This window comes from Sceloporus occidentalis, unplaced genomic scaffold (assembly GCF_023333645.1).
Source record: "Sceloporus occidentalis isolate IW3139 unplaced genomic scaffold, rSceOcc1.0.p SCAF_2, whole genome shotgun sequence".
NCBI classification, from domain to species: domain Eukaryota; kingdom Metazoa; phylum Chordata; class Lepidosauria; order Squamata; family Phrynosomatidae; genus Sceloporus; species Sceloporus occidentalis.
This window is the reverse complement of record NW_028316982.1, coordinates 222425114-222448033: the sequence shown is the minus strand read 5'-3', so window position 1 is coordinate 222448033 and position 22920 is coordinate 222425114. Positions and strand designations below refer to the sequence as shown.

Below are 22920 nucleotides of genomic sequence, written 5' to 3'. Positions count from 1 at the left end.
TATATAAAGCTAGTCTGCTAGCTCCGCCCCCATATGACTCACAGATGTGACTCACAGAAGCTCCTCCCCTTCAGCAACGAGCACACGGTCTCAAGCACACGGTCTCAAAATGGCTGCCAAGCAGCTCCTCTCCTTCTCCTCTCTCTGGCCGGACTGTTCTGGAAGGCTCTGGAAGGTGGTATATAAAGCTAGTCTGCTAGCTCCGCCCCCATATGACTCACAGATGTGACTCACAGAAGCTCCTCCCCTTCAGCAACGAGCACACGGTCTCAAGCACACGGTCTCAAAATGGCTGCCAAGCAGCTCCTCTCCTTCTCCTCTCTCTGGCCGGACGAAGAATTAGAGATGTTAGTGAGATGCCTGCATTTTTTTGTTTCTGTCCTTAGCTTAGATGGTATGGGGAGCAGACTGGCCCCTCTTCCTCTGGCCATGTGGCAATTGGGCAGAGTCCAAGAAATTTAAAGTCCATTTGCATATCAACAAGGACTACTCTTTTGCAATCCAATATGTCTTCATTCCTGTGAGGCCACAGGCCTCTTTGTACACATACACAAGCAGTTGTTAATATACCACCTTTCTCTTGGTGTTGGACCCAAGGTAGCTTACAAAACAACAACAAACAAACAAACAAACCAAGAATAAACTAAGATGTACAGTGGGGCCTCCGCATATGCGGACTTTTTTTAAGCGGCTTTGAGCGTACGTGCTCAAGCCGCTGGGTGTGCGCGGGGCGGAAGGGCGGCGTGTCCCATTCAGTTGAATGGGCGCGCGTGCCTGTTGCGCCCCGCACACCTCCGCGCCGCCGTGCACGAGTCCCATTGTTTACAATGGTGCTCGAGCATAGGCGGAAATCGCCATATGTGGCGGGATCCGGAACGGATCCCCCGCGTATGGCGAGGTTCCACTGTAATTAAAAACGTTAAAACACAATTAGATAAGTTATCATATTAAAATACCATTAACTGTTGTTGTTGCTGTTATTTGCTGTCAAGTGAATTTTGAGTTTTGGCGACACTATGAATGAGAGTTCTGCCAACCTTGCAGTTCGAAAGCTTGCAAATTCAAGTAGATAAATTGGTACCACTTCAGTGGGAAGGTAACAATGTTCTGTGCAGTTATGTTGGCCACATGACCACCAGAGTCACCTTCAAACAACACTAGCTCTTCGGTTTAATAACGGAGATGAGCACCGCTCCCTACAGTCAGTTATGACTAGACATTCATGTCAATGGGAAACTTTTACCTTTAGCTTTTATGAATCAGAGACAGTCCCCCCCCCCCCCCCCCCAAGATCTCTGGTCATCAATTGCTCTTCTTAGATCTTGTATACTCAGGACCGTAGCTTCCTTGATTGAATCAGTAGACCTGTAATGTCCTTTTCCTATTTTCCTATTGCTTTCCATTTCCCCCAGCATTATTGTCTTTCCCAGTAAGTCACAACATCTCATGATATGTCCAAAGTATGACAGCCTCAGTTTAGTCAGCTTCACTTCTAGTGAAGCTTCTAAGGCGCAGCACAGACCACCCAAAAGGGGCAGCCTGCCAGCGCCTGTTTTTCCGCTGGAGGGATGCCTCAGCTGCCAAACCGGGAGGTTTCCCTCCGGCAGAAAAAACCCGTAAAAGATGCTCGTTATCTCCGCTTTTAGATGCCCGTTATCTCTGCTTTTATTCATATGTGTGATTGAATTGCTAATTGGAAATCTAAGAAATGAGAAAGAAATTAAAGGAATCAAAATTAAAAAGAAAGAATTTAAGATCAGGGCATTTGCCGATGACTTAGCTTTAACTCTAGTAGATCCATTAGAAAATCTGGAAACATTAAATAAATGTTTGTTGGAATTTGAAAATATTTCAGGCCTAAGGATAAATAAAGATAAAATGACAATAATAACTAAATATATGACAAAAATAGAAGAAAGGAAAATGGCGGAGAGGACAGGCTTCTCTGTTAGTAAAAAAATAAAATATCTGGGGATTACATTAACAGGGAAAAATTCGGACTTATTCAAAAATAATTATGAGAAAATTTGGGGAAAAATAAAAAGGGACCCAATGAAATGGAAGGATTTAAAATTGTCATTAAATGGGAAAATTGCATCTATAAAAATGAATGTACTCCCAAAATTTCTATAGTTATTTCAAACGATCCCCATAATCTATAATGAGAAAGTCTTCAATGATTGGCAAAAAGAAATCTCGAGATATATCTGGGTAGGAAGAAAACCAAGAATTAAAATAAAAACATGACAGGATATCAAAGAAAGGGGAGGATTTGGATTATCAAATTTAAAATTATATTACAGAGCAGCATGCTTAGTTTGGATTCAAGACTGGATGAATTTGGAAAATACAAATTTATTAAATTTGGAAGGGGAAGGGTTAAGATTCGGATGGCACGCTTATTTATGGTTTGAAAAAGAAAAAGTAAATAGAGATTTTAACAATCATTTTATTAGGAAACTCTTATTAAAAGTATGGAAGATGTATAAGAAAAGATGTTCACCAAAACACCAATCTGGATCTCTCCACATGAGGCTATGTATAGTAAAGAAAATTTTATGGAGAATAGATGGATAAAATTTGGCGATTTAATTAAATATCAGAATGATCAAATTCAAAATCTGACGCAAGAAGAATTGGAAGAAAAAGGATTTAAGGGCCATTTGTTATTATTTAGATAATTAAGGGAAAAATTAAAAATAGAAATTAAAAAAATGGGATAGAAAGAAATCTAACAGAATTAGAAAAAAATCTTAATTAATGAAAAATATCAAACTCTTTCAAAAATATACAAAATATTATTCAAATGGGAAAATGGGAAACAGAGGAAGAATTTATTAAGGATTCAATGGGCAAAAAATATCGGCCATAATATAGATATAGACAAATGGGAAAAGGTCTGGAAAAGCACAAGTAAAACTTCATTGGCGCAAAATATAAGAGAAAATATTTTAAAATTGCATCATAGCTGGCATTTGTTGCTGGCAAAATTATCAAAAATGTATTTAAAAATGAGCCCAAATTGTTGGAAATGCCAGAATGAAATTGGATCATTTTATCATCAATGGTGGATCTGTAAAAAAGCTAAAAATTTCTGGAAAATAATACGTGCAGAGATTGAAAAAATTTTGAACGTGAAAATAAAAATGACCCCAGAATTATATTTACTAACTATGATAGAGAATGATATAAATGTGAATAAATCAAAAGAAAGATTGTTATTTTACATGATAATAGCTGCAAGAATGTGGAAAAATCCCTCTACTCCAACACTGCAAGACTGGCTAATTATATTATTGGAATTGGCTAATTTAGATAAACTGACATGTCTTATGAGGATGAATAATAAGGATATCTTTGTACAAAGCTGGGAACAGATGATAACATATATAGGCAAGAAATGTGGTCGAAAATGTGTTGGGAATTTAAAGATTGAATATGTTTTAAATAATTTAAAGTAGTTACTGAATCTATAAGAAGATTTTACTATAAGTATAGGTAGTTAAGTGTTAGGATTATGAGACTTAAGTGAAGATCTTTGAATTTATGTAACCAATTGTTAATGGCGACATGATTTATGAAGCATGAAGATATACCAGAATTGTGGTGGAGAAGGAAAAAAAATGAAATGAAAAGATGAACTCCTACTAACTGCCTACGTTAGAAGAAAAAGATGTTCTGAGTCCACCCCTTCTCACCATACAGAGCTTCATACATGTAGCCCTCTCTGCTCTGCTTGGGCCACATTGGTTTAATCTTTTATTTTTAAATAACAGGAACTTCTAGTTACATGAACATGCATATGAGCAAGGTGTTAAACATTGAAACAGCCATAATGTTAAATCCTGCAATAGCATAGACACTGGTTTGGATCCAAATGTATTCACGCTTATTTAGAAGTTTACTCAATGAATTCAGTTGTACTTAAGGTAATTACCCTGTCTGAATCTGTGACATTTGCCCCATTGTCCTAAATGGCATATGCACTTGACATATTTTTACACTTTTCTTCATATTGCTGTTGCTCAGTTTTGGTTCACAGGAACTGCACCATCTCTTTTATCTGTTCTCTTATCTGAAGCATTACTATTTACACCTACCCTAGTGTTCATTTTTTAGTGTAGACAGGCGCTGTAGATCTATTGCAGATTCCATCATGTTTGCCTCATCTCTGCCTTCACTACTTGTTCGGCTGTCAAATAATGTTATGCAAGTAGAAGGAAATAGGTTTAGTCAGGTGCATTTTGGCCCACCACTTTAGATTAGCACATGTTCTTTAAAAACTAGATTTTTTAAAAAAGAAAATGTTCTGAATCCACCCCATCCACTTCTCGCCACACAGAGCTTCATACATGTAGCCCCTTCTGATCTTTTTTTTAAAAACCTGCTTGATTTTTCTGTTATGTTCCTATGAATATTTTAAACACATTCTGTTTATAAACTGGTGTAAATATCTTTATTCATATTTTTACATTCTGTTTGGGAAATCTCTGAATGGAGGACAATTAATAAACATTTAAAAGAAATAAATAAGAGCAAAGCAGAGGGAGACAGCCATGGTTAGGTTTAACACAGCACCGAACTGGGTTTTTCTGCTTCCGTATAATACTTGATGAAGCTCTAGAAGCGTCTTGTTTTTGTGCAGAACATCAAGTCTCATTTCTTATCATTGTAAAATGTCAGCAGGGACCCTTGGGAAAGCCCTCTTGACTGACTTCTTGCACTACCATGAACTGAAACAACTCTTTCTCCTTTCCTCCCCACCCTCTCTGTATATATTTGAGTGTGACTGAATGCTTTTGATGAAGCTGCAGTTCCGCTCAGGATATGAGCAAGTTATGAATGGCTGCTATGGCATATGAGTAGATTTCAGTATTAACCTCTTCAGTTTCAGGAAGGCATTTGCTCTCTTGCAATTGTTCACTTTTAAGAACTCAGGTGACTGGGAAGGAACCTCCTGGCTTGCTTCTGTTTCAGTATGCTGCTAGACAGCTGGTTTTTGTTTCTTCTTCCCTTCTTTCTTCTAGGAAGACTTCTTTTTCCATTCTCAGCAAATTGTAGAGGTTTTCTTTTTACAAGAGGAGGAGAGTAATCTGGCACATCCCACTTGGCTTCCCTTGTCTGCCTAAGAGGTCACATTCAAATAGGGTTGGCTTTAGCATTAGAAGAATGAAAGGAGACCAGATCCAACGTGCTGTGTGATGGTTCAATAACTTTTATTTCTTAAAAAGCCCAAAGCATTTCAGCATTATCACCAATTGGCCTTCTTCAGGGGCTGTTATCAGAAATTTCTGGAGCGGCAGTCTGCACTCTTAATCAAAGTAGACCTTTTAATTATTAGAAAAGTGCAGACTGTAACTCCAAAAATTTCTGATAATAGCCCCTGAAGAAGGCCAGTTGGTGATAAGGCTGAATCATGTTGGTCTTTTTAAGAAATAAATGTTATTTGACCACTACACAGTATGTGGGGCTTTGACACTTTTCATTCTTCTACCGTGAATACACTCATCCCTCCACATTCATGGGCTTGGCACTCGCGGTTTTTATCATTCACGAGGCCAAGGCTGCTGCTCCCTCCCTCCCTCCTTCCTTTTTCTTACCAGCATCTTTCCCCCCTGTAATCAGCCCTGGTCAACATTTGCTGCGACAGAGAGGGTGGCATGCACATGCCAGGCCCCAAGCACCACTGGGAAAGCAAGTTCTGATAGAGGTCGAGGCAGATTACAGACCCTGGCACTGAGGGGAAAATGCCAGGAAGGAAGGAAGGAAGGAAGAGAGGGAAGGAATTTCACAAATAGTCAAGTCCCATTGTCCCTAATGGCCCCCACTGGGGACAATGGGACTTGTCTATTTGTGAAATTTGGTATCTGCACGGGCCCCCAGAATGTATCCCCTGCAAATCCGGAGAGACTTTCCAATTTTTTGTTCTGCTTTGGACCTACCATTAGGCAGAGTGGATCCACCCACCTTTGATGGTGGAAGGCACGGTGGGAGCTTCCTGACTGCTACTCCTGAGCCCCTGGCCAATTCTTCTCTGTGAGAAGATAGAGCTGTGTTTGCCATATGCACAGCCTATTTTTCTAAACTGATGTGTTGCCCTCCAATACAGTGGGAAATGCCATTCCATTGCCACTATTCATTTGACTATTCAGTCAGCTTCTGCACATGGAATAGGAGACAGCCCACCATCTTATTCTTTGCCTCAGTAAAATGTCTTGGGGGAGCCCTGCATTCAACTTGCCTGTTTTTAATATTGTGACTGTCATCATTTTGGGAACTTCTATTTAAAAATATTTTGTTTAGAGACTGGTTTCCCTTGTGTTGGCATAAAATGGAAACCTGATACTGAAACTTGAGGCAGCCAGGAAACACAAGAGGGAGGAGGTACAGCTCCCAGCCCTGAATGGAGGGGGCTGAAAACATTGAGAATAACCACACCGACTGCCACAAATGCTTGAGGGAACTCTTAGCATTGATGTCAGGTGCTAAACTCCATTTTCTCTCTAGTGCATTGGTTTTCTCTCTTTCACAAGAGTGTCCCCAACTATTTTATTTGACCATTACACAATTAAGCCTACTGCAGTTTAAATTAAACTGCAATAGGTTTAATTCAGTGGGGAAATACAGTTGTTGGTTTTTTGTTACCCCCCACCGCCCACCCCAGTGTGCATGTGTCTTCAACGTGCCTTGTGTCTTATAGCAACTCAATAGATTTCATACAGTTTTCTTAGGTAAGGAACATCAGAGGTAGTTTGCCATTGCCTTATTCTGAATAAATAGACAGATAGACATATAGATGCAGCACTTGGTATTCCTTGGTTGTTCCCCTTTCAAATATTGTCTGACTGATTGATATCCTCCATTCCTCTGAAAATGGGAATTGTTTTGTTAGTAGCGACTGGTTTTTTATCCATTAATTTCACTGAGCCACTGGATGTTGAATCTTCTTCTGCAGCATTCTCTAAAACTGTTTTTTGTCTCCTGCTTAAAGGTGGCACATGAACCTTTGGATTCATATCTGAAATGAAAATTCTATCTTCAAATCCCTGAAATGGGGAGGTTCATCATTGTATTTCTCTGACTTCTTATTTTCTTCCCAGCTAGCTGTGGCCCATGCTTAGCAATAACCATGACAGCATATTACTTGCAATTGTAGAATAAGTGGCCAAATTGGAAGGCACCCAAGGATCATCACTAACGGCCATGCTGCTTGTCAAAGGTGAAATTTATAGTATCCCAACACTTTTGGAGAGCAGCTGACTTGGGGAAGCTGGTTGCCGACCATTATTACTCGGGGGAGGGGGTTGTTCACACTATGTTATAAACCGGTTTGCAAATCGGTTTAAAAATGGGTTGTTCACACTTGCATTTGATTTTTCCAACCTGAATTGGGGTGGGTCTGGCACAAATCCCCCTTAAACTGTTTTTTTGAGAAATGCGGATTTTAGCAGTTCTTTTGGAAAGAACCGGTCTTTTCTACCAGCCACAAATGGGAATTTGCTGTCATTTCAATTTGGCACTGAGGACAGGAGGGGTTAATGCTGTCTTCCTGCCAGCCAAAGCCAAAGCCAGGGAGGAGGTTCTCCTGGGAACATCATTAGTGTACTTATGTTTTTTTTAAATAAAATTTGACAGCTTATGCACACCTTTGCTATTGCATGACTGCAGTAGACAGTATCTTTGAATACTCACATCGTCAATATGACAAAGGTGCAGATGATTTGTTTGACCCTCTTTAAAAAAAAGATCAGTGGTGGTGGGAGTTAGGGATCATTTTTTCCTCTTTCCTCAGAAATAAAACCACATCAGACTCCACTCCAAAGCTGGAGTTATATTTCATTTATATCCCACATTTAAATCTGTGGGGGTTTCTCGGCTAAGAGAGTGTGACTCCCCCGAAGGCTAACCCATCCCAGGGTTTATTGCCAAGGGTTGTTCTGAAGGGCTTGCCAATGCCATCTTTTGAGGCCGAGAGTATGTAAATCCCCCCAAGGTGAACCTATTGAGAAGCATTCTTGGCAAAGTTTGTTCAGAGGGGCTTGCCATCACCTTCCTCTGAGGCTGATGGGAGGGATCCATTTTAAATCGATACAAATGGCAATGTGAACTCCAACAGGGTTAAATTGCCAGAGAGAGATTCAGTCAGGGTAAAAGTAGTGGGAACTTTGATTTGGTATTGCATCATCAAATCTCCCTGGATTTACTTGGCACAAAAACGTGAGTGTGAATGGGACCTGGATAGAGCAATGATCTGACTTGGTACAAGACAGTGTGCTATATAATTAACACGTGGTGTTTTTATGCAGATGCTGAGACACTAGGACTGGCAGATCCAAGATTATGTTTCATTCTGGATGGGATCCTCATGATTTATGCTATAGTCATCACAGCCTGTTTTGTAAAAGCAAAGGTGAGTCATGGCAGAGCTTGGGAAATTTACTTAGGGGTTTTTCAATTCCCAGAATTTCCTGCTGGGAGATTTTAGAGCCAGTGTGGTGTAGTGGTTTGAATGTTGGAATAGGACTCTGGGGAACCATAGCTGGAATTCTTACTTGACTATGGAAACCCACTGTGTGATTTTGGACTGTCATACTTTCTCAGCCTCAGGGAAAATAGCAAATCAAACCTCAGGATACATTTGCCTTACAGCCCCATAAGTTGTAAATGACTTGAAGGCATGCAGTGACACCCCCACCCCATAACATTTCCAAACTTTATGTCTTGGATATCTTCAGAATCATGAGTCCCTTGATCTGTGACTTGACTAAACCTGTGAAACATTCTATGTACCTTCAGTTCCTTCCATAAATAATATTTAGCTGTCTTCCCTCCAGTATTTTTTCAACAGGAGTAGGCAGAAGGGAGGCTGGACCAGGTTGGTGTGGATTCTGCAATCATATGCATTCTAGATAATATGATTCCACCTCCTCCAACAGTCATTAATCCTGGAGCAGAAACGTGGACATATAAATGCAACATGGCCTCCCCTAGATCACCTCATTGTTTTCAAATTTCCAGATACTATACAGGCACATATGTGTTTTTGAGGGATTCATAAAGATTTTGTTCATTTAAAAGATTTCTATACCATTCTTCAGCAGATCTTGAAACTATCAAGCACAAAAAACTTAAGCGTGGCTTATTACACCCAATTAGTGATGTATACCAGCATAACACTAGGGTATGGCCCCCCCTCTTTTTCTTTCTGGTCCTTGCAGAGGAAGGAATTCACTTTCTCACTAGCACAACAACCCTCAGCCCCCTAAAAACCCTACTCCCTCCTCCAGGTCCTCACTCAGTGGCTGTGTAGTGGCTGGTGCAGAGATGGGGACAGTGGAGAAGTGTTCACCTATGTGCCTCTTGATGGATTCACAAAGGCTTCTCCAAGGAGCATCTGGGGGGTCCTGAAGGATGATGTCATTTTTGTGTGTCCACCTATTGACACATCTGGATGCTTCTCCAGCAATTCCTCCTCTCTACTAGTCATTATATGGTCATAAAGGGTATGCCCCTGCAGCAGCAAGGAGAGTTATGTGGGAGGAGAAGATGGTGCATAGTTTTGCCTGGATAGAGTCTTGTATTACATCTACTCATCAAGGATCTTGGCCCATATCTTTAAAATTATTTAGAGTTCAGTCCTATATAGACAGTTACATGGGAGCAAGTCCTATTGTATTTAGTAAGGCTCACTTCTGCATAAACATATATAGGATTGTTCTGTAATGTGCATGAAAAAGTCTTGAACAAATATTTAAAAGTAAAGGTAAAGTTTTCCTTGACATGAATGTCTAGTCATGACCGACTGTAGGGGGCAGTGTTCATCTCCATTGCTAAGCCAAAGAGCCAGTGTTGCCAAAGATGACTCTATGGTCATGTGGCCACGCTGTTACCTTCCCACTGAAATTGTACCTATTTACTTGCATTTTTATGCTTTTGCATTGCTAGGCTGGCAGAATCTGGGGGGCCATTCATACTACCTTTTAACCCGGTTTTGAAATTGATTCTTCCACATGAAGTTCATATTGGGCCTGATTCTGTCACAATCCATGTCGAGGGTTGCACAAGGAAATGCCCCCTACTGCAGGCTATCGAGATTCAGGCTAAAATCCGTCTTTTCTGAAAAGACCCGGGTTCTGCGAAATATGAACTTGCCCTCGATCATGATTGGGGCAAATTCAGGGAGGGATTAAGGTCAGAGGGCGGGCAGAGGTCAGAGCATTCCCTCCCCTCATCGGAGGGGAGGGGGAGGAAGAGGAGGAGGAAAGAGCCGAAGGAAAAAGGGGGATCTGGAGGAAAGGGTGACAGGAGGCAAAAAGGGGAAATCAGGGTGACTGACGGGGGCTGAAAAGGGCTATCAGAGGGAGGGGGTAGTGGAGAAAGTGATGGAGGAGGAGAAGGAGCCATGGGAAGAAGGGAGCCATGGAGGGCATGGAGCAGGAGGAGGAGGATGAAAGAGCCAGGGCAGCTCCCAGAGGGGGGGAGGGTCGGAAGGAAAGAGGAGGAGGAGGAGGAGGATTGCCAAGGTAAATTGGGCTGCGGGATCAAGCCGGAGGAGGGATGTACGGAAATCAGGCTGTAGAAGGAACCTCTTTTAGTTTTGACAATTTATGTGCATGATTTTTTGGGTGACATGTCTGTGTGCTTGCTTTGCTACTTTCATTTCCTCTTGCTTCTGGATTATTATTATTATTATTATTATTATTATTATTATTATTATTATATGAGGATGCTACAGTGAGAATGCCTGTGCTGCATTTTCCTTTTATTCCCAATTGATTCCATGGGTCAGTTGGAACTGACAGGTCACTCTCTCTCAGCCTCAGTGGAAGGCTGAGATCCTCTGAAGAGAATGTAGCAGGAGGAAAGGGGTCAGTTCAGTTCAGGTCAAAGGCAGGGCACGAACAGAGCTCGCATCAGGCACCTTCCCCCCTTTTTTATTTTTTAAAATTATTTTTGACAAAATATGCACATGTTTTTTTTTCCCTTGAGGCAGATATATAGATGGATAGAACGTGGCTAGCAGCTTGTTCCCTTTCACTTTCATTTGCTGGCTTCCAGCAAAGGGGAAATGTTGCAAAGGGCAAGACTTTCAAATGAATGCAACAGTTCGAATGTTACATTTGTTGCTCTATTTGGCAAATTGGCAAAATGATACATGCTTTTGCTACTGTATCTAAGGAATTCAGGGGTAGCCCTGAATTGCTTTTAAAAGCCAAAAAGAATGCATGGCAATCACATCCTTTTCTGGCATTTCCGAGATGAGGAATTTATTATTATTATTATTATTATTATTATTATTATTATTACATGTGTAAGAGGCATTCTGGGGTGGCAAGGAGAGGGGGAAACAGGATGCATTAGCTTGCATTTTGGGGTTGAAAATGGGGCCAAGGGCAGATCATAACCTGCACTGACCCAAATGCCCACAACACACACACACACACAAGAGGTTTTTAAATTTGACAGAATCTGCGCATTCTGGCGCCTGGCTCGTTAAAAAAAAGGAGGGGGGAAGCACACTTCCGATGCCCCAATGAGTGCTGCAAACGTCACCTATGACGATCGCTTGATTGACAACAGGTGCCTTCATGTTAAACCCGATTTCTGAAGAAGGCATTCGGGTTAAAATGCCCCAATTTTTGTAGTGGGCACTTGCTAACGGAGAGATTCGGGAGCCCCCCCCCCCCCCGAATCTGCCCAGTTCCTTCAGGAGCAAAACCGCCAGTGGGAATGGGGCCTGGGACTAGTGATGGGGGCTCACCCCGTCATGCAGTGCTTGGGCCTTGAACTTCCAACCTTCTGACCTTACGATTGTCAGAACTGGTGTCTTAACCACTAAGCCACCATGTCCCAAACATTTGCTTGATATATAGACCCTAAAAATTATAGTGTTAATGCCAACTAACAAATAGGATACCAGTACAGAGAAAGTTCTCTGTCTGCTCATCACCTGCCATATTTCAAATGGCAGGTGAAGCTGGGGGAGATGGAGGTGATCTCCATATATGAGCAGGTTACTGTGACCTAAGTCATGTAGGATTTAAAAGTGAACACACATTTTCAATACAGAAATTGAATGGAAAGTAATAAGTTATGAACTGAATCTATTGTTGTTCCCAACTAGAATAAACCGATTGAATCAAGGGAATTTACAAATATGTTTACTTACCATTCAACCATGGATTCATCAGGTCTATCCTTTTTTTAAACAATCTTATGTTTGTACCAATTAATTCCCAGTCAACATCCCAGCTGTTTGATTTTGAATTAATCAGGCCAGCCTTCAAAGGCATCCTCATGCAGGAATATAATAATAAGCAATTCTAAATACACCTAGATGTGATCATTATGCCTGGTTTATCTTTATTTGGGAGAAATCACAGTTGAGGGATCAGTTTAGGCTGATGAAAAGCTCTCCTAAAAGGGCATCTGAGCCCCTAGTAAAGAAGCCAGATCTGAGAAAAAGTCTCAGACTACATGTCTGTGCAGTATCCAGGATCAGGGATGGACATTTACCTGCTGAACACAATGGAGGCTGAACTCTTCCCATGTCCCCTAAATTGTATTGTTTGCAAAACAAGGCATAGTTTACCCCTAAAACAAGGGGCCAAATTCTCTTAGTGGTATATAGACATGTAAGTGTTTATGCATATATCTCTTTTTGGATGGGGCGCATGGAACTCTTCTCTAGACTTTGTGCTCTTGTCCCCCCCCCCCCCCCAGCTGTCAAGTCCCAGGAAAGGCAGGCAGCTTGTAGGGAGGGAGCAATTCAAACAATGAAGACATAGCTTCTCTGGCCTCCCAGGGAGGAAAGGGAAAACACATTCATTTTTCTGAGCACACCTCATCTGAGCTGAGACCAGCTGCTTCTTCATTGTCTGAATCACTTTCTTCTTCACCTCCCCGCCCCTCCAGCTGAATCAGCATGAGCCCCTCCTGGAGTATGTATGACAGCTGTCAGGGAGAGGAGAGATGACGAGACAGAAATGCACTGACAAAGGGTTATGCTCTGTCTGCTTGATATAGGATCTTCACCAAGGTGTATATGGAGTGCACAACCTTATTTCCAATCTGTTCCTAGGAACTCTATGCAATGTGATATAGCTGAAGCCCTTGTTTTAAATGTAAATTGTAACTGTAGTAGCAAATTCAACACTGTTGCATACACTAAAAGGTGGGAGGACTTCTAAAATGTCAGGACAGAGTTGTAGTTTATCAGCCCTCACCGAACCTATTATTGATTCCAGACTATTAAGAACCTTATCCTAACTTCCAGTGCTAAGAAGCTTTGTAAGCCTTTTAAGAGAAAACAAGGCTTCCCTTGATTTTTTTTAAGGATTTATAAGGTAAGTTGTAAAAAAAGAAAAGAGCTTTTCACACTTTGGCACATGGTTGGTGTAAATTTGCCAGATCCTGCCATATCTTTCTGGGACAAACATTTGGCTGGCACAAGAAATCTCAGTTTTTCCAGAGGTCACTGGAAAACATCCTTTTTGTGTCTTCTTAGGATAGAAGTGAGCAATTGTCTGTTGTTACAGAAGCACCACAGTCTGCACACCTATAGCATATCATGCATGCAGAACAATGCACATGACAACCTACACACAACTTTCATAGTTGCTGTGTACAGATACTCCTTGTAGGAAACAGTATCTCATGGCAGAAGCCTGGCAGGGAGGGCCTGGAATGAATTTAATTCCTGCCTACATCTATAAACCACTAGTCTTGAAGTGGGAATCTTTGAGAACTTGCTTCAGAGCAAGTCATTGTTTATGCTCATTGTCTTGTGAATCTTTCTAAGAAGGCCATAGTTGATCTTGACCACTGCCAAGTCAAGGAGGTGACCCTTAGAGAAAGCATGGCAAAACCCTAGTGACCATTGGAGAAAGCATGGCAAAACCCTAGCATTCAGTTCTTACCAATGAAATTCTAGCCTGGGAGTAAGAAAATTTATAGTCATCTGTCAGCTTCCAATCTCAGGTGTTTGTTGATTGGTCAAGTGAAAAAGCAAAGGTGATCCCTGAAGATCTGAGGGCTAGTTTAACTGATATACAAAGACAATCTGCAACTGATATACAAAGACAATCAGCCTGTGGTACTAAAAAGAATATACAATATTCATATTCTGTGTCCATGGATTCAGCCATCCACAACTTGAAAATCTTTTCGAAAACTCCAAAAAGCAAACCTTGATTTTGCCATTTTATACAAGGGGCACCATTTTATTATGCCAATGGGACTTGAGCATCCATGGGTTTTGGTAACCACAGGGGGGCTTGGAACCAAACCCCAGTGGATACCAGTGACTAGTACCCACTGATAGTTCCATTCTCCATGAATTTGTCTGCTTTTAAAGGCATCCAAGTTAAGATTAATCAGAGTCTTTTGTGGCAGTGAGCTCCACAGTTTAACTATGTGTTGTGTAAAGAAGTACATCTGTCTGTCTGTCCCCTATCTCCCTTCAGCTTCATTATGAGACAGGGAAGAAAGCTTGGGCCTGTTACAGACTGCCAAAATAAAGCTGCTTTGGGTCTCTTTGGAGGTATGCTGTTTAAATGATGCATGAGTCCTAAGAGTCCGGAGGTCGCGCCAAAGCCACATTCCATTCCTAAGCACTGGAGTGCAGCTTTGGCACAGCTTCTGGATTCTTAGGATGCATGCATCATTTAAACAGCATACCTCCAAAGAGACCCGAAGCAGCTTTATTTTGGCAGTCTGTAACAGGCCTGAAGTACTTCTTTGCTCATCTTTTCTTCACCATGCACAAATTTATACACCTGAATAAAATCCCTTTTACTTGCGCTCTTAAGTGACAACCTTTGTTTGTGTTTTCCAGTTAAGCCAAGGCCGCCCAGAGCACACATCTTCTCAAAACACAGACAACTTATATAATGTAAGTGACAAACCTTTGATGTCTCTTAACCCAGATCAGTCAGGGGAGACTGCTGAAATGTGAAGATTTGTAGAGCAGATTTCCTGAGCCTATCCAAACTGGGCTATTCACTTTTCCAACTGCCATTGTGTAAACTTATCAAAGGGGAGGACCTTTGGCACTGGTGGGGTTCGTAGTGGGCCACAGGACTTTTTTTCTTATAAAATGATATATTCTTCTTATTATTATTATCCTTCCCTTCTCCCAAGGCTGGGACTCAGGGCAGCTTACAACATTAAAAAAAACAACACACACCATACAGTTAAAAACATACAAAAATAATATATTAAAATAGAATTAAATTACTACAATTACTATATTATACTTGCCCCATTCCATGGGTCAGGAATCTTTACCATGCTTATGTATTATAACTCAAGTGCTGGTGGTGAGGAGCCCTGGTGGCGCAGTGGTTAAATGCCTATACAGCAGCCACTCACTCAAAACCATAAGGTTGCGAGTTCAATACCAGCAAAAGGGCTCAAGCTCGATTCAGGCTTGCATCCTTCCGAGGAGGTCGCTAAAATGAGTACCCAGATTGTTGGGGGCAAATTAGCTTACAGTTGTAAACTGCTTAGACACTGCTTAGGTGGTATGAAGTGGTATATAAATGAAGCTTGTTTTCTATAAGAAGAGACACACTGGATCAGACCTAAGGCCTATCTTGTTTCAGTAAATGATCACATAGTGGCCATTTAGGCTGCATAGATATTGCAGAAATAACCCGGTTTGACACCACTTTAACTGCCCTGGCTCAATGCCATAGAATTCTGGGAACTGGAGTTTGTTGTACACAGCATTGAGCTAGGGCAGTCAAAGCGCTGTCAAACTGGGTTGTTTCTACAGTGTGAATTCAACATTAGCTTCTTTTGGGATGAGCCATTCTTCAAACCAGTTCTTTAGAATATTAATATTTAGAATTAAATATTAGGCAACATTCAGCAGACAGACTTTTCTGTGGGTTTTTCACCTCATTTCCCCTTTTACAATTAGAGGCATGAATTGAGTCTTGCTAGAAGGAAGCATTAACTGTATAGGTAGCTCACATAATGCAGCTGTCATGAAAACTAAGCCTGTGGTTGACTCTGTTTGCTTTCTGAGTGAGAGCCAGCTGCTTTAATGCTTAAAGATGAAGAATGTGGCCCGTTGAACAATTTTCATTATGCTGTTCCTGTGGCTCCATTCCCACAGCTATTGTTAGATTCTCTCACACAGAGAAGCACAAACAAGATGACCACAACATAGCAGGCTATAGCTGCAAATGGAACCAGAAGGGTTGTGGAAGGGAAGCAAGAGGAGGACAGAGAGAGACTAAGCACTAAAGTGTTCTTTGAAAGTGAGTGATACCACAACAGAGGTATGCAGGAGTGGAGAAATAATAGTCAATACAATACACTTACAAATGTCCTATAGTGGAATGAAATTACTTAGCACATGTGGTTTTGCTTGATAGTAATCATACCACATATGGTGTTTATGATACTTATGAAGCCATATCCAATACAGTTATGAATATATATTCACAACAGTTATAAATATATTTTATGGTAGAAATATTAATACATGTAAGGACAGACAGTGTGACAAAGTAGTGACAGGACGGGACAGATGTGAATTTAAATCCCATTCATCCATCAAAGTGACATTGGGAGTCTTAAACAAGGATACCATGCCCTATTGCCCTAATGTAGTGTAACTGCTTTCATAAGATTGATGTGAGGATAAAATTGGGACACAATAAGAAAGGGCCTAAATATTCTAAAGCCACCAGATCCCCTCTGATCCAGGAAGCTTAGTAGGGTCAGCCCTGGTTAGTACTTGGATGGAAGACTATCAACAAATACCAGGTGCTGTAGGCTAGATTTCACAACTGGCAAAACCACCTCTGAGTATTCCCTGCATAAGTAAAACCCTATGAATTCATGGGATCATAATACGTCAAAAGGCAACTTGAACACACATACACACAATAGGAGAGAATCATGTGTGACACACTGAAATCCCTAGAAGAAAGGTATGGCATACATCATAATTTTTCCATATACATTCTCTGAAGATGCCAGCCACAGATGTTGGCGAAACGTCAGGAAGAAAATCTTCTAGAACATGGCCACACAGCCCTAAAAACCCACAAAAAAAACTTTCCATATACAGTTTGAGTGTTTTTGGATTTCAGATCTTTTCCCCGGATTTTGGAATATTTGCATATACATACCGTATATACTTGTCTATAGGTCTAAAAATTTATGCCCAAAATTGATCCCCAAATCCCAGCTTGATTTATTTACGAGTCACTATGGAAATGTGATAGCAGATTTCCCCATGTGGTTTGGAGAGGAGCTTATTTCTCCCTGAAGCCAAGCAGAAAGAGTCCTGGGTGACTGATTGATATTGCTGTTTGTTTATGAGTCCATCTCCCACCCATCCGTCTGGCTAAAATGAAAGCTGAAATGATGAAGCAATAAGCCTCAGTGAGAGTCTCTCTTGACATACGTGCACATACACACACTGAAGGAGCTTCCAAGTTTTACCCTTGACCTATCCATGGATCATGGCAAAATCCATAATTTTGGCCTCAAACCCGGCCTCGACTTATACATGAGGTTGACTTATAGTTGAGTATATACAGTAATGAGAAATCTTGGAGATGGGATCCAAATCTAAACATGAAATTAATTTATCTTTTGTATACACCTTATATGCATAGTCTGAAGGTAATTTTATTCCTAATATTTTAAATAATTTTGTGCATGAAATAAAGTTGGTGTACACTGAACCATCAGAAAGCAAAGGTGTTACTATCACAACCACCCTTGTGGACAATTTTGGATTATTTCAGTTTTTGGAATTCTGGAAAAAGAATTACAGAATTCCTTTTCTGTAATACAGATAACTGAAAAGTGTAACTCTTCTGTATTAGGTATGATAGGAACTGAAGAGTAACAAGAGTATATAAACCATAGGTTCAGGGCCGTCATCCTGTGCAGCAGCCGGCTATCAGGGTGTGAGTCAGAAATGCATTTATTTCATTGTTCGCCTTGAAAGCAGAACAACACTCACTCTTATAGCTAATTGTTACTATAAATATTTTTTCTTTTCTCAATTAAAAAAAATGCATTTATTTCAATAAAGCTGGATTCTTCACTCACTACCATGGCCTAATTTTTCCTGGGGTTATTGGTTGAAGGGGGATTCATCTTCACAATTTCCAACTTATCTAGCCTTAAGTAGACCTGAAGGGCCTATTTATATGCAATATCAGTTATTGACATGCAAAGTTCCCAGTATCCTGCATAATTTATCCTGGCTTTATTTTTAAATTCACTGGGGGAAATGAATCCCTTGACAGTGAGAGGACTAAAGTAACAATTAACTGCTTAGGACTAGACCCTGGTTTTCATACAATAGGTTTAGAATACCAGGATGTGGCTTATTGAATTGCTTGTGCTGAAGGCTCTGTGCTGGTCAGCCCACAAGGTGTTCAACATTTCTTTGTACTGCAGCCTACTATTCTAGTATGTCTATATTTTTAAAAATACATTTCAGAAATTGTCTCCTGGACGCAGAGACGAATATGATTCACTGGGAGTCAAAAAGACAGATGATGACATTGAAAAGGGAGGAAGAAACCAGGTACTTCTCTCAACTCTTTTCTCCTTTTGTTAAATCTAGTCCTTTCTTATTTTTTCAGCATCTTTGGCCATAAATAGGGCAGTATGGTTCAGGCAGTCATTTTGACATACCATAGTTGCCTATGTTTGATTAATGCTACTGGCACAGTACTATTGTGTCCTCCTAAATGATATGTCCTGCCTGTACAAGGCTGAATGGTTTCATATGCAACACTGATAATTTTGTGATCACTGTGAGATTACAGTCTTTGTAAAAAAAAAATGCAGAATGCATCATCCCAAAAGTGTTTGAGAGAACTTTTTTTCCCCTCTTTCCATTTTAGCACAGAAGAAATAAACCTCAGGACAGAGTTTACACTGTGAGTAAAACCAGAAACTGTCTGTTCTAGAAGTGTATTTCCCTTTGTTATTGTTTTTGGTGGTGGTGAATCTCATTTGCTGTTTGTCGAAAATGACTGTTCAGCTATGGAACAATCCACTCCAGTTTCCCTTAAAACAGCCTTTGTGAATAGAACCACTACATTGCAAATATGTTCCATACTTACATGTTTGATACACACAGGAATAGACATCCACAGCATTTACAGTATGTTTATTTTGTGTTTATTTTTACCTCGTCTTGTGTCCACGTGATCCCCATTTCCTCTCACATAGGCTGTTGTGGTTGGCTTTCACATTGAGGTTAATGAACCATCAGTCAGAACCTGCCTTGGATTACAAAGAAGAATGGGTCCTTTGCCTTTTGACCTCATTGCACATCTGCTTCTTTAACAAAACGTTTATTGCACCTGCATGCACCACTTGTGTGTAGGTGTGTGCCACTTCCTTCTCCATCAGCAGCAGTACAAAACAACCAGTTTTGTGATCTCTCCTGCTGCAGCAAACAGTTGGCACAAAGCTGAACTGATGGGAGTGCAAATGAAACCCTAAGAGAGATTTTCTGCCTTCGAGTGTTCACTTCAGTATCTTTACATCCTACTTCCATCTATCTCAGGAATAGGGGGAAATAGCCCATTGGTTACACGTATCCCTAAGGTCATTTTTGTGGCTCTCTGTTTTAAAATAATGTATTTCTCCTTTAATTTTTTTTAAATCCCCAAATATCCACTGGGGGAGTGAGGGCACTTTCGCTGTGTTTTGCCCCTGTGAACTATTTTAGGCACAGGAGAGGCCTTTTTTGAACCAGAAGTAACTTCTAGGTGCCTTCCTGCAGTTAAAAAATGGTTTTTTGACCCTAAAATGGTACAGAGGCCCTCCAAGATGGTAAAAATGACTGCCATAGCTCATAACACCATAGAGGGTGTTAGGGAACAAATATATATATTTGTTTTTGTAATGGAGGAGCACAAAATGATCCCCTAACCTATGATGCTTGACTACATCTGTCTAGCTGCTATAACTCCTTCAGTGCCTCCCCCCCCCCCCCCCACTCCTTCAATTTTCAAGCAGATAAAGCCCATTTCATTCAGGAAAGCCTTTGGCTCATAGTACAGCTTTTAATGGGGCACACTTTTGTTTTTCTCATTATGTTTTACATGTCTTTAAAATGTTTGTGTTTTTAATAAGTTACTTATTTAATGTTTTTTTTAAAAAAACATTGTGCTAATAGTATCTTAGCTGTATTTTGTCTTAAACTTGGTGTGAGCTGCAGAGGGAAAAGCAAATTATATATTCAATAAATATCAATATAATGGTCCTCTTTGTCTCCTCTGGCCTTAGATGGTACAGGCCACTGTCCATGGCTGTTGGGCTAGAATCCTCTTGGTGACTCACACTGGCCTCTTTTATGCCAGCACAAGGCATTTTCTGAAACGGTGTGTAGTGGTGGGGAGTGCAATGAAGCCAAAGGATGTTTGTCCTGATAGCTCCAGAGCAGCTTGAGGGCTGGCAGAACAGGTTTTCCTCTGCTCCACACATTTCCCAGACCCATTTTACCTCTGCTGCTGAAATTGAACAGAGAGGAACCAATTTAGGAGATACGGTTTAGCACTTTGAGGTTTTTGCCTTTTTGGACAAAGAGGACAAATCAATTAAATGTATGTTTGGATCTACTCTGCACAATTAGAAAAATGCAAATTTCAACTTCAGGGGACTGAGTGAAGAGTTACTTGATGAGGCCATCACCCAACACCTCAGTTTACACTGGCTCCTGGAGAAAAGGCATGGTTAATAAACTGGTGGAATAAAAGCTTTAGCTTACTTCTGTACATCTCAAATGATAATTCTAACAATGTGGGCTAAGTAGAGCAGGGGTATGCTTTACATCAAGTTACGGTCAAGAGCATAAATTAAAACTGGATGCTTTATCTTTACTGATGCTGACACTACTTTCTGATTTTTCCCCATGGCCAGACTCTACAGAGGGATAAAATGGGGGAAGCATACAGTGAAATTGGCAAGAAAGGAGAGGTAAGTGATATTTCTTGCCATTCTGGATACATATGAGCCCTTAGTCAGTGATTTTTGCAATCTTTATCATACAAATATAAATATAAAGCAGAGTTTGAGTCCAGGCTTATGAAATTCTGGGTGCTGGATATTACTTTTCTAGGCTCCAACATAAAACTTTATTATCAAACCACATAAAAGCAGAATTCCATGTACTCCAATTCACTCTGTCATCATTGTTGTTTCTGTGGCACTCCTGTGCTTTATTATTCTTATTATCTGGTCCATCTACAGTTATGTCAGGTTGTTCTGCAGCTACTTACGAGAGCAAAGAGGCAATCAAGTGAAAGCATTCTTTAGCAGAATGAACCATGGGTGGGTGGCTATCAGCACTGAAGAAACAGACTCTAGAGAGACAGTTTGCTTGTCTATTAATCTTGGGCTTCTCTTTTTCCAGAGGCATCGTGGCAAAGGCAATGATGCAGTTTATCAGGTAAGGTTCAGACAGTAGCTTCCTATCACCCTGTAAATTCCCTGACACTAATCCAGTGGTAGTGATCAACATAAAATAGGTGGACCAGCATCAACTGCTACTTATGCCCAGTGTTCAGACTGAAAACAGGTAGCAAAATGTACCTTTTTGGGTAGCCAGAAACCCACAGCACTATCGAGAGAGGAGGGAATGGCTTACCTACAAGGGGCTGTATATAGCTCTACTTCTGTTCTTGACCCAGTTAATGCAAACAGTAGGCAGGCAGCAATAACATTTCCCTCCTTCTCTCCATTCATGAGACTTGTGCTTTGTTAGGGAAGTTAATATCACATTGTAAGTGTCCTGGGTATGTGCAGAGTCATTGGATGTTGTACGCCTGATAATGGCTTGCCTCAAATAGCTCCCGGATGAAGCAATAAGTGCTTTATGTAGAAATGTTCTATTCACATCATCTTCTTTTTAATCAGGGTCTCAGCGCAGCCACAAAGGGCACCTATGATGTTCTTCAAATGCAACCGGTGCAGACTCCTTATTAGCTACCATTGAATGAAAAAAGACAAAGACACGGATATATTTCCAATCAGGACCCTCCTGATCATCACTCAAGGTGGCAGTTCATGTACGCAGGAAACACAGAAATGAAAGCTCCTTTTTCCTGCTAATTTTGAACTTACAGCTTTTAAAAATGTACATATCTGCTCAATGTGCTCAGCTCAGTTTTAAGAGCAGAAGTTGTAATTGCTGCTTGCTTTATCTAGGAAGAGTTATTTGAAGCTAATATGTAAAAAACAATAAACCATTCCCCTGATACTTAGTTCCTTACCATCAGGAATACAGAGTACCAACTACCACCCTTTATTTATGCTGTAGATTTGGCATTGTTTTTGTAGGATGCTTATATGTGTATAGAAGTAGTGGTGGGTTTGGGACTGTGGGGTGTATATAGTGTATTACAGCAAGGCATCACTATTGTCTTTGACCAAATTCCAAAGACAAGCCAGAAATAAATGTTTCAACAAGTGTCCTTCAGATATTTTGCCCTACTGGCCATATCAGGATACATTGGAGCCAGAGTTCATTCATCAATTTCAAATCCTGATTAAGACAGAATCCTGAGTAGCACTGAACAAACTAATTGTTCTGGGCTAATGTGGTGATTAACAAATATTTCATGCCAATAATTTAATCCTGTTTATACAGAATTAAGTTTCCATGTGTCCTATGGATCTTGTGCTCTAGTAAGTGCAGTTAGGATTATAGGCCCAAAACACACTGCAGAAATAATCCAGTCTGAGACTGCTTTAACTGCCCAGGCTCAGTGCTAGGGAATCCTGGGAATTGTAGTTTATTGTGGCACCAGAGCTCTCTGACAGAGAAGGCTAAACGGCTCACAAAACTACAGTTCTCAGAATTCCCTAGCATTGAGCCAGGGTAGTTACAGGGGTCTCAAACTGGATTATTTCTAGTGTGTTTTG

The 22920-nt window shown here is 40.7% G+C and overlaps 1 protein-coding gene across 1 annotated transcript in view; it reads left to right on the top strand.

The window, feature by feature from the left end:
• The window catches only part of CD247 (CD247 molecule), a 57222-nt gene extending 35134 nt beyond the window's left edge, over positions 1 to 22088 (top strand). Inside the window, exons 2-8 of the mRNA XM_089508146.1 lie at positions 8307 to 8410; positions 14837 to 14893; positions 18479 to 18565; positions 18888 to 18923; positions 20917 to 20973; positions 21410 to 21445; positions 21913 to 22088. Coding sequence (XP_089364272.1) covers positions 8307 to 8410; positions 14837 to 14893; positions 18479 to 18565; positions 18888 to 18923; positions 20917 to 20973; positions 21410 to 21445; positions 21913 to 21981 — 446 coding nt within the window. The 3' untranslated portion in view covers positions 21982 to 22088. The remainder of the gene's footprint in view (positions 1 to 8306; positions 8411 to 14836; positions 14894 to 18478; positions 18566 to 18887; positions 18924 to 20916; positions 20974 to 21409; positions 21446 to 21912) is intronic.
• Positions 22089 to 22920: the final 832 nt, after the last annotated feature.